This window comes from Musa acuminata, chromosome BXJ3-1 (genome assembly GCF_036884655.1).
Source record: "Musa acuminata AAA Group cultivar baxijiao chromosome BXJ3-1, Cavendish_Baxijiao_AAA, whole genome shotgun sequence".
Taxonomy (NCBI): domain Eukaryota; kingdom Viridiplantae; phylum Streptophyta; class Magnoliopsida; order Zingiberales; family Musaceae; genus Musa; species Musa acuminata.
The window spans coordinates 11,613,094-11,625,000 of record NC_088349.1 but is presented as its reverse complement, the minus strand read 5'-3'; the positions used below and the strand labels follow the sequence as shown (position 1 = coordinate 11,625,000).

The following is an 11,907-nucleotide window of genomic DNA, read 5'->3' as shown; positions in this document are numbered from 1 at the left end:
GAACAAAAGGCTTTGCAGAACATGTTTGATGTTTCAGGTTATAATGCATATTGCTCAAATTATTCGCACCTTGATGATAGAGAAATTGATTCATCGCCCATTTGAGCTGGACTTGCATTACCGACTTCAGCAAAGTGCTGTTGCAACCATGTCAATCTCCTAACCTCTACTTCAATGTATATCTGATCAGCTGGATCACCTCTGAATAGCAAATAGAACTGAGTGCGATGTATTATTGAGACATGGCAAACATCCCATAATTGTATGATCTGCTGCATTTGTTCCTTGAATCTGGACTTCCATGCATCAGGTGAATTTCCTGCATCTGTAAAACTCTCATCACCCTCCGCTGCATCATATCCTGCAGCCTCATTTGCTTCTAGTTCCAAAACCTGATTCCATTATTAAGATGAAATCAATATTTAAAATATATCCCGCATATAAAGATATGAAAAACTAATATTTGAGATAGAGTGTAATTTTCAGACCTGGCAAACTAGGAGCTGCTTTTGGTACTGAAGCTTCGCAACCCGCTCTTTCAGTTCTGTGACATATGCTCTTATGCTCCTCACATTTTCCTCCGCAGCATTCTGGAACATCTTTTGCATCTTTCTCATGTTTACTGAACTGGAACGCCGATAACCGGGTGTGCCCTCCCTTGATGAGATATCTCCACCGTCTTCACTCTTGGATGGTGTAACTTTCTCTGAAACCGATATGTTCTCGTGGGATTCGGTATCATTTTCTGGAACCTTGTTCTCCACTTCAGATTCCATCACCTGCCTGGAAGATGAGAGAGGAGAGCAGGGGGCCCTTATAAGATTTGGCCTATTTACATTACTGCTCACGGTCAAAGGAAGCATCTTCTTCTTCTTGATCTGGGACTTGGAAGATTTTGGATTAGTCTCAACAGAATGATTATTGTTTGGAAGGGACATCACTAGCTTGTCTATAGATTTTTGAACATTCTCTAGCTTCTCCTCAAGACTGGCAATGGAACTGCCCTGCGAATGCAGTCTTGTAATTTCTTCTTTCAGGTTTGCTCCAGCATTCTGGCTGGTCATCACATTGCAAATGTCATCATCTTTGCTAAGGGATCTAAAAACACGCATCTCTCTAATTTCTGCTTGAAGTTTGGCAATAGTCTCAGCAGCATCTTGGTTACCCAATCTGTGGCAAGCCACCTCTTTCTGCAAAAATTCAAGAGCTCGGTTTGCTTCCTCTCCAAGCTGCTCCTGTAATTGTTCGAGCTTGCGAATTTCGTGCACAAGCATGGATGGAACGGTTGATGATTGCCTCATAGGATTTCTTGCACGTTCAACTTTCCCATGACTCTTATCACCAGCATTTGGTGATACGCCAGAAAAGGTGAGAGATTTTACAACTCGGCAAGGTGATGAATCAAATGGATTCAAACCCTGAAGAGATAAATACAACCGGAAAAAAAATTAAACATGATGCAAGTTGCAACAGAAATCCAGTAGTAAATGCTGATCAAACGAGGGACTTTTACCACTATTTGACCATCACCAAATTTCTGTCGTAATTCATCCAATTGTGATTGGGCAAGATCTCTTTCTCGCTTCAGTCGTTCCATTTCAATTTCCAACTGATTTTTGATGCCAAGATCATGTTATTAACCACTTTTTTGTCTCAATATGTTGGTAAATGTTGGCTTATGCCATATTAAAGCAATGATGAAATTAGATTTTGAAGCAGTAAAATTACCTGATTAATTTTCAACTCTTTCTCCATCAGAAGGGCTTCAGAGCATGCAGAAGGTTCTGGAGTGCGCAATTCTGCTTCGAGTCTTGCCACTTCCTTCTGCAGCTGTTTAACCAACTGTTTGTCGGACACAACCTGATCGATCAAGATAGTTAGTTGCAAAAAATAAGTACGCAAACGACATGTATGCAGTAAAAAATGCAAAACCAACATCTCAAGTTTCAGTCTACATACCACATTAACTTGTGCTGTGTTGGTAACTTCTTTAGCACAAGTTGCAAAGAACAATGTATTTCGAGATTGTTCTACATGGCTTAGAGCTGGACTCATAGTACAGATAATGGCAGTCCTTGCATTCCCTCCTAGAGAGCTCTGCAGTATACGTGTTAACTTTGAATTTCTATAAGGAATATGGACACCTTGTTTTCCTTGACTGCAGTCAGAAAATGGATCACATCAAAACCTGAATGTTCAGAATCTCATTTTTCAAAATCTGATATTGCATTATGAGCTACCCTGGTCTCACCGAGAAGAGAGACAATTTTCTTTTTCCGAGCATAGATCCTATGACCATAGTATTAAGCATAAACGTGACATAAGAATTTGAAGCAAACAGAATTAAAAGGTTTCTTCCTAGTGAACTTGCAGAACCACATTATACATATCTAGGTGAAAGATTTCGATAACTTCATGGTTCTTATAATTTGCTTCTAATGATAGAAATATAATAAGAGATAACCATGTGCAGTTCTAATGCATTTCTTCTAGATTCCTAACAGTCTTCCATTTGTTTCACACAGCGAATTTGGTTCAACACATGTTTTATCGTACACCAACATTGAGATTAGTTTAAAAGGCAATGATAATACATGTTGCATGACTAAAGTTATCTAAAATTTGCTCATGAATTGCTCCAATAGTCCATTGATAAAAAGATATGTTCTTTTGCTTTTTTTTTCCTGCCATCGTAGATAGCCAAGTAATACTGATTTTTGCATCACAATTAAGGCAACTAGTATGACACTGTTTGTCTGCTATTAAACTTGTCATTTCTGCTTGCCAAAACTATTCTGTGGTCAAGGAACACTTCAGAAAATTGCATGGTAATAAATCACAACCAATCAGTAGAAATGTCTAGCAACTATCAGGTTGCAGTCAAGTCTCTGCTTCTATTTGTTTAGTTTACCAACTCAATTTTCATTAAAGATGGTCAAGAAAAATGTCAAGGCATGTCTTCTTTAGCAAAAGGAATCATCCAATGAATTAGATGTTTGGTCCACATAATGCCATTTTGTTTATTATTTTTCATAGTAGCAACTCAGAAGTAGCAATGTTTTAGGAATCATTACCTCAATGTTCTGATTACTGTTGTCAGATTCAACAAGCTACGATTTATATGACAGCCTTCTTTAAGCCTGGCACCACTTGCATGAGTTTGTCCAGCCCTCTCGCTTCCTGCAAGGTCCACAAAGTTCTGCAAGAAAACAATTCAAGTCCAAATGTCTTGGTGAACACGAAATTAAAGCATTAAAGGGCTGATAAGAGTAGCTTACCAGGCTAGCAACAAAAGATTTCACACAATCTGAATTTTCACGTACAGTACTCTCCACTATCTGCGGCATAAAACAATATATTTGCTAGTACTTTTAATCTTTCTAAATTCATAAAAAATCAACTACTACAGTAAAAGGAAAAATATTTAGCATTACCAGCCTTATTATTTGGTGTGATCTGGAGCTGTTATCATTCAAGGCAGTTTCACCAACTTGCCTTTGTTCTGTCAAACATTAAAATTTGAGTTGAAATTTAATCATCTTTAGTATAACTTTATAACTGGGAAGAATACAAAAGAACCAGTTAGTTAACCTTCACACAGTCCAATTAGATGCCTTAGATGCTGACTATCTTTTGCTGTTTCTTCTTCCAACTTATCAACAATAGTCCCTCTCTGTGCAGATAATGAAATAAAACAAAAAAAATTTAACATCATAAGTATAGTGACAAGTCATGCTAACAGATAAAAGAAAAAAACATTGTGTACCTCGGGATCATCTAGCAAACGAAGGGGGCCAGAATCTGGTTTAAGCAGGTCCCTTACTATCTCATTATATATCTCCATAGCAGAAATTTTGATGGTAAAGTCCCTCTCTGGGGTCTTTATCACATGAAAAAAGAAAAAAACAAGCTTGATACTTTTGGATTGGAAAAGCAAATGAAGACAAAATGAAAATATGTTTTCTATAAGAGCATATGACAGCAGAAAATAAAAATGTTTCATGACTCTTACATTATCTATGTGCTTGTAAATATCATTAACAGCATTCTCAGTTATCCCTCTCATGGTAAATGTTTTTCCACTGCTAGTCTGCCCATAAGCAAAGATAGTGGCTGCAGAGAGTATGGTACCATTGTCACAGGCGACCTTAAGAATTTATCCAAATATTGTATCATTTTAGGAAAGATCATTCTCATATTGATGCATACCATTGATTCCTGTCAATGCCGATAAAGCAACATCTTTGGCTCCTTCTTCATAGACTCTTTCAGTCAAACAAGCTGCTCCAAATACTTTATCTGACACACGAAGACAAAGTACGGTATATTCCCATTACAAATCATAGTTTTGATTGCATATCCAAAATGCAAGATGAATAAACTGGAGGTAGAAATAATTTGAAAATGTACCAAAAGTATATGAAGAGGATGAATTGGAGCGATCCTGAGCTGGCATCTTGAACACAATTTTGTTGTCATCAACACACGCCCATGCTTCTTGGTCCTTGAGTGACAATTCCTTCTTACTCAATGGCCTCACACGTACAGTAACAAAAATCTTCTCCTCCTTGATTCTTGAGCGTCCAGGAGTATAGATCGGTATTCTTTCAATCTTTGAGGTTGGAGTATTAGGTGGTCTAGCTGCTGTCATCTTTGTGGATAACCAGCTGCACGAACCTCTCCTGTTGGAACAGGGAATTAAACATGTTTCGGATCAAGTCAGAAAAAAAGGAAATAGACCATTCTCACGGACAAAAAAAAAGCTGGCATTGCTTCTTTGGTCAGAACTAGAGCTGGATTTCAACCAGCATAACAAAGAGATTAAACAAAATGACAAATCCACATATATAATCAGTACTATACCGTACGTTGAAGAGCTTGGAATTTGTATTTGATTTCAATTATTAAGAGGCAGGATGTCTGTGATTGATTCTTGCAGAGAAAAATGACAAACAAAATAAGAGAGGAGAAACCTTATTAGGATTAGCTCAGCGGAAAGTTGGAAAATCTCACATTCTCGAAAGCAGAGAACCATCAACATAAACATTTATAGTGCACTGTTTTCCTCCAAATAGTTGACAGATCACTGAAGTGATCAACAGATTTCACAAACTTCTAGCTAAAGAAGTCCTAAATGGAGTAGATCAAAGTCCAAAGCAGTAAAAATTAGCTTCTTTTCTTAGCATTCATACTTCCTGGCAGTTCCAACCTTCCAAAATTACACATCCGGGAACTCCCATCTGCCGTTCTTCCTCATCTTCCAGATCTCTGCAATCTTATTCTTTCCGCCATCTCCTCTTTGATCCTCGATAAGCTCATTCCATTTAAAAGATTCGGTAATCTCCATTCTCCCCTTCAGATCGATTCTCTTATACGCATCATTAAAGCACTCACGTCAAAGTCAAGTAAAAATTAGTCCAGTTTTAGGGTTGCTCTGTAGTCCATTCAGCAAGATGACAAGATCAGCTATGCATGACAAGAAACCAGTAGCGGAAACAGCAAAAATCCCAGAGCAAGCCCTAAAAGAGGTACCAAGAAAACAAAGAAGGAATCGAAGACCCAAAACCAAGAACCGAAACTTCCGCAGCTCTCACACCAAAAGGAAAAGATCGAGAAAAATGGAAAGAAATGTACCGAGATCGAAGGCAACAGGCCGACTCGCGGAACAAATCGGGGGACGCCCCGCCGCCTGAACCCAGTCAGAATAGGCAAAGAAAGGGAACAATCTGCGGTCTGGTGGGCAAGAAATTGGGAGTAATCCTTGCGAATTCGGACCCTTTATAGTCGACCGAGGTCGCAGCAAGGAGAGAAAGCGTTACGAACTCGAGAGCTTTGATTTGGTGAAGACGGTGTGAAGGGTTTTGTTTGAGAGAGAATAAAAGCGAGGCGAAAAATAACACTAATAATAGAAGAGAGAGACACGGAGGTGGCCGTTTGAAATGAGGGACGCCAACGGCTAGTTCCGGGTTTACGTGCGCGTCGATTTCATCGGGCCGAGCGGGCCAATTACTCGCCACCGCCGAGCGAATCATTGTCGTTTCTTACTTGAACCTCTTACGCGCATGGATTACGCACAAATTGGAGTCTCGGACAAGCGCCGCCATCTCAGCGCGTTGGACGTTCCGCGTATGAGAACCGCGTGTTGGAGAAATAACGAGCGAAGATTTAACCGATCTGAAACGTTACCCGTCTCACTTACCCTCGTAGGCAGCAGCGGGTCCCACCGGAAACCTTGGGTCTCTCCAATGAATCGACCGGTAGGACTGCCACTTAGTTGCAATCGAATATAGAAAATAGAGGTATACAATAAGCGTGGGCCCCGCTGGGTCCCAGTGTGGCAAGAGACCAGTTCAGGTTTTTCCTGTCTGTAGCTCGCTTATTTGGATCAAAGAAAATGCCCAAACAAGAACACCAATTTGGTGGCAAGACACAGTTGATCTGAAACTTGTTATGGCCTCGGTGGCATCTGCAAGTCTTTGATGCTTCCTTCCAACATATCCACTATCTCACTCATCGACGGTCGATTCCCAGGCATCATCTGTATGCACCACAGACCAACAATTATCATCTTCCTCACAGTCTCCTCATTCTCACTGTTCAAACCTGATATGTCGATCTCATTCTTCCCGTCAAGACGATCGTAGATCCAATGAGGAAAGTAGATCTCGCTGGTGCTCTCAACTACTGCATCTATGTTCTTCCTTCCCCCCACCATTTCCAGCACCATCATCCCATAGCTGTAGACATCAGCCTTACTGGACACAGCTCCGAAGTTCCTGGAGAACACTTCCGGGGCGATGTATCCCACAGTGCCACGAGGAGCTGCCATCGAGAGGATGCTTTCTTTGGGAGATCCCAGCTTTGCCAGTCCGAAATCTGAGATCTTTGGGCAGAAGTCTTGGTCCAGGAGGATGTTGTGAGGCTTGATGTCGAAGTGAACGATACGAGTGTTGCATCCGCGGTGCAGGTATTCCAGGCCTCGTGCAATGCCCACCGATATCTCGTACAGCTTCTCCAACCCAATTGGTGTTCTTGTTTCGGAGTCCTCGGCGTTGATAAACTTCTCTAGGGATCCATTTGGCATGAATTCGTAGACAAGAGCCCTCTTTGATCCCTCCAAGCAGAAACCCAGAAGACTGACGATGTTAACATGGGATGTTCTACTGATGCTGACGACCTCATTGATGAACTCCTCTACGTTTCCTTTGGATGCAGTTAGGAGCTTCACAGCCACTGAGCGGCCATCTTGGAGAGTGCCCTTGTACACAGTGCCATAGCCGCCATGTCCAAGCTTGTGGCTGAAGGATCTGGTCATCCTCTTTATCTCAGAATACTTGTACCTCTTTGGGGATAGGGAGCCATGCATGTTTAGTAAGGCTTCAGCACTCTGCACATTTCCTTCATGAGACTTCTTATAGTAGATCAAGAGGAATACACACAGACATAAGAGAAACCCTCCAAAGCTAGAAAATACTGCAAAAGAATAAGTAGTGATTAGTGAGCATAATTGCTGTGATCGAGTGTGTATATTAAACTAATGAGAATGTCAACAATAAAACTAGTCTTACATTTCCCGATGAAACATAGTCAACCTTAGGATGACTAATTATAGATTATCTTATGTAGTTAGATCTCTTTACTATTCTAGTTTTCTTAAACATAAAATATTTACATTGGAATTGATTATGAAAGTAAAATATTTAATTTTATTTATCCTATCATCATCGATTTTATTAACGAAAGCATAAAAATAATGGACAAAATTATTTAACTTAATTTACTCTAATATGTAGTCAAGATGTCACAACACTCTTATATCAACGATTAAAAGACAAGTGATACTCCAACAAAAACACTTTTTTTTTCTGTATAAGCCAAGTAATTTTTTGTTCAACAGAATATGAGCTTCCATTCTGAATATGTGACCATTGCATCACTTTCCTTTTATCTTTTTTGTCTGTTTCTTCAAGTAGAAAGTCAGGAATATTGAATAGTTTTAACTTGGAAGGATTATGATTAAAGCACACAGGGCTAGGAAGAGATCTATATCAGTTCAATGACATTCTACCTTTTGACAGGATTAGATTTGGATGCCATTCAAGCATGAGACATCAGCTCTTTGCCATTGTTTATCGACATGAGTTTATTGGTGCCCTAAGCAGTTGATGATTTGTTTCTGAACAATCTTTCTGTACAGGATCATATTCTTACTAATCAAGAAAATGACTTATTTGTTAATCTTACTCCTACAAGTAGAAGGATATGGAAGCTAGCAAAAATCAATGGCAGGGTTGAGAGGAGTGTTTCTTACCTATAATTATATGCTTTGTCCTCTTTGAATGAGCTGCAACATCAAGAACAATCTCTGTCATAGACCACAAAACTAGATAAGAGATCAATTATTACAACCCAAAAACTGGACTGATAAATGCATGTAAAAGTTAATTTTTAAGATGAAGGTCTTGTAATCCAAACAAAAGACACAAAACATTTTGCTCACACAGTGGTACTAAACAAAGACAGAATACAGTTTTTCTTATCCTTTTTGCATGGCATCCTACACTGTAATTACATTCCACAGTGCTACAACAGGATATCACCTACTCTTCATTTAATGACAACTTGGAGCAAAGCCAGAGGGTTTAGAGGTTGAATAGCAAGTACTCTGTAGCTTCATGGATGCATCAAAATGTATGCAAAGTGTGTATGTTTCCAAAGAGCAGAGTGCTTGAACTTGTCCAAGATGATGTGATAACATTCTTTGTGAGAATGCTTGAAGTTTATGAGCATATAGGGACAACAAGATTTAAGAGGATAAAAAAAAGTGATAAGTATAAGAGCTCAGATAAAGGCCATAAATAGTCTTTTAGGTGGCCCAATACCTCTCAGAGGCTACAAGAGCCATTTAAATGCATGATGCATCAATTTAGTGAAGCTTTCGGCACACACTAAAAGCATGATGTTTGAGAAGAAAGGCCCCTAATATTTAAAGGTGAGACATCTCACAAAGAAAAAACAGGGTTGCAGGCCATGACCTAAAAACTATCAAATCTATGTCCATGATATGTCCACAAAACCTTTAACCACAGTTATTTTGGCCAATCCAAATTGGGATTCGACAAGAAACAAATAATACAATATGATACATGGGTTAATCTATGTGACTGCAATAAAAGTAAATGAAGTGGAAGGAACTTCTGTAACTGCTATAGTTATCTCTGACTCATTATAAGGAAAACTTAAGAGAAAGTCTCTCACTTCTGTTCGATGAATGTAGCAAAACTTATGTTTGATGTTTTCAGATCCAAAAACTTTTCCTAATGAATTCCAATGAAATTTCATTGTATGAAACAATATGGTACGACATAGCCAAGTAGAAAACCATTTTCAGTAAAGAAAAAAAGCAGTAAAAATAGAAGTTCATAGTGACATGAAATTTTGGCTCTATATATTGAATCAGAGAATGATTTGAGGAACTCATATGTCCTATGAACATTAAAACAAGTTGCATACAATACTTCTCTAACTATTTCGTTATGAAGACCCATCTCTAAGGACCAAAAAAAGCCTGAAGTATGTCTCAGGATGTCATGACCTCTGTATGAAATCCAGGAGCTGAAGTCAAGAATTGCAATTCAGATTCACCAGTAACTTAAAGACTTTGACTAGTAGATTTAGCAAAGTCAGCAGCATAAAGTTTTAGTCAAAATCAGGAAAATGGAGCCCCAAAGCCTTCACATTAGACCGATCAATGCGTTTGGGAGTAAGCAACCAGCTCACAAAAGAAATCTGGACACTTGAACCAAAACATGCGAATTACTATTCTATGCTATGAATATATCCTTATAGCATGATCGAAGACCTGTTGTTGCCAGAGACCACAAGAACATATTCAGATTTGTCTAATCTTGGAAGAGCATGAACAATTCCAGAACTTGGTATTACAAACACAAACAATAACCTCTCTGTGTGGTTTCAATTCAGAGAAGATTAATCAGTTATGTTCTAATGATCTGACTACATCTTATGCTTCAAATTCCTGCAACTGATATCTAAATACAATAGAAGTACTTGGATTAAAGCTACATACTCACCACATTTCCTTGTATGGACTTGGTCAGGGCAGATGCACATGAATTTTGATGTCGTGTCATTGAATCCACATCGGCCGCCGCTGTCACTGCACTCTGTACAATCCGGCGCCGTCCAGTTCAGCAACCACCCAGTCCTCAGCAGAGCAGAGTAGTTTACATCGATGCCCACATCGATGTAACCCACCACCGGCACCACAAACAGCTTACATACTCCACCGGAAAAGTTCAGCTTGACCGAGCCATTGTACTCACCGCCGAAGTAGGACAGTCCTCCATCAGTAGCACATGATATGTTCTGGTAGGAAGCAGGTAGATTCACCGAGCTCGAGCAATTGACGAGGAAGAAGATGCGCTTGTTGGCGGAGCTGAGGTCGAAGGGGTAAAGGCCGGAAGTGATGTTGAAGGTTGGTAACGGGCACCGATCATCGTCGAATCCGGCAGCAGTGATCTGAACCGACTTGTTCTCGTTGAAGATGTTCTTGACATGATATGCACCGTCAAAAACGTTAAAAGAAATGGTTTCGGCTTGGCCGTCGCTGCTGATGCAGGTGACGTTGAACGGAGGAAAGCCACAATAAGACGGTTGCTTATTGCTGAGCCAGAAAGGGTACTTGATTGTCTGATTCCCGCATCTTTGAGGCTGACAAACCCCAGACCCAATAGTTGCGGCAAGGACTGGGCTGCCTACCACCAAACAAAGGATCCAGAATAAGAAGAAGAAGACAGTAAAGATTTCCTTGTGGCTCGGCAAGATCCTGGGATTCATCGGAAAGGGGAATAACACAGGAGGAAAGGGAATTGGAAAGGAAGAAAGATGCAGATGAACTTTGGAGGAGAGAAACGATTGACGAGGCTCTGCTCTCTCCCCGTAAGTCTATGGTTTGACAGGGATTTGGATGAATGGTCTGCTGATGAGATAGGATCAAATTAATGAGGGTGGCCCAGTTGTGCTCTGATAGGTTTCAGTTCTTTTCGTCGACTGCATGCATGTCCGAACAATACCGCGTTCCATAAGCAAAAGAGTCATTCTATAAAGATCGAATACTTTATATGATAGACTAAATTAAAGGACGAATAGACGATATTAATTGTCTCAACTACGACAATATGATCTGAAAGATATCCATATGTTACATCAAGCATCCAACCCAGCTAGATTGAAAAGATGAAGTGAACCCCAGTAACAACACTGCAGAACAAAGATCAATTACTTGGTTTCTTAAAGCTCTCTCGTTCTTGAGACACCCCATGATAGCTCTTCTTCTTCCTCCCCCGAACTGCAAATGCTGCAGGTTGCATCAATCCCGCTGAATCCCTACTTCTTCCATGGTGATCCAGTCTCGTCTTCCTGCTGTCGACTGTAAGCATGAAGCTGGTGATGAGGTCTGTGAATTCGTTCCTTGGTTTCTCAAGGAGGTCATTCCAGGAGGATATCTCATTGCTCGTTTCTAACCAATAATGTTTAGGTTATCAATCGATTATTACCAATCAAATTCCACCAAAAATTTGAATCGGTTAGGTCTGAGATGCGTGTCGATCGGAGTTAGATTGCGCTGGTTTGATTCTTCCTCTGCCAAGTCAAACTGGTTCCTATTAGATATCGACAAGGTTGGTCAAACTTTGACCCATCCCATTTGACCGCCAATATTATAGAGCTGGAGTCAAAACCAAACAGATCCACTAAATTATGTAGAAGTCAACCCACTCGTTGTGTATAAAGTAGGTTTTTAGTTATTGCCTCCATGGATGACATTCACCATATTTAGCATTTATAATCTTTTATCATCCCTATTGAGAATGGGTAGAAATGTTT

The 11,907-nt window shown here is 39.9% G+C and overlaps 2 protein-coding genes across 3 annotated transcripts in view; both read right to left on the bottom strand.

Moving 5' to 3' along the window:
• The window catches only part of LOC135628192 (kinesin-like protein KIN-7A), a 6,625-nt gene extending 708 nt beyond the window's left edge, over window positions 1-5,917 (bottom strand). The window contains exons 1-14 of the mRNA XM_065134740.1: window positions 5,635-5,917; window positions 4,411-4,682; window positions 4,210-4,299; window positions 4,013-4,113; window positions 3,767-3,880; window positions 3,592-3,673; window positions 3,435-3,502; window positions 3,279-3,338; window positions 3,075-3,199; window positions 1,960-2,158; window positions 1,729-1,860; window positions 1,514-1,609; window positions 489-1,418; window positions 70-392 (exon numbers count right to left, since the gene is read on the bottom strand). Coding sequence (XP_064990812.1) covers window positions 70-392; window positions 489-1,418; window positions 1,514-1,609; window positions 1,729-1,860; window positions 1,960-2,158; window positions 3,075-3,199; window positions 3,279-3,338; window positions 3,435-3,502; window positions 3,592-3,673; window positions 3,767-3,880; window positions 4,013-4,113; window positions 4,210-4,299; window positions 4,411-4,651 — 2,561 coding nt within the window. The 5' untranslated portion in view covers window positions 4,652-4,682; window positions 5,635-5,917. The remainder of the gene's footprint in view (window positions 1-69; window positions 393-488; window positions 1,419-1,513; window positions 1,610-1,728; window positions 1,861-1,959; window positions 2,159-3,074; window positions 3,200-3,278; window positions 3,339-3,434; window positions 3,503-3,591; window positions 3,674-3,766; window positions 3,881-4,012; window positions 4,114-4,209; window positions 4,300-4,410; window positions 4,683-5,634) is intronic.
• Window positions 5,918-6,246: 329 nt separating this feature from the next.
• Window positions 6,247-11,515, bottom strand: LOC135628193 (LEAF RUST 10 DISEASE-RESISTANCE LOCUS RECEPTOR-LIKE PROTEIN KINASE-like 2.1). Of its 2 annotated transcripts, none has more exons than XM_065134742.1 (3): window positions 10,095-11,515; window positions 8,312-8,344; window positions 6,247-7,473 (listed from the first exon to the last, which is right to left on the bottom strand). In XM_065134742.1, exons 1-3 carry the CDS (start codon window positions 10,858-10,860, stop codon window positions 6,449-6,451), a joined length of 1,824 nt encoding a protein of 607 aa, XP_064990814.1. In that variant the 5' UTR covers window positions 10,861-11,515; the 3' UTR covers window positions 6,247-6,448. The 2 variants fall into 2 exon arrangements, with proteins under 2 accessions (XP_064990814.1, XP_064990813.1); XM_065134741.1 differs by having other exon boundaries at window positions 8,312-8,365; window positions 10,095-11,513.
• Window positions 11,516-11,907: the final 392 nt, after the last annotated feature.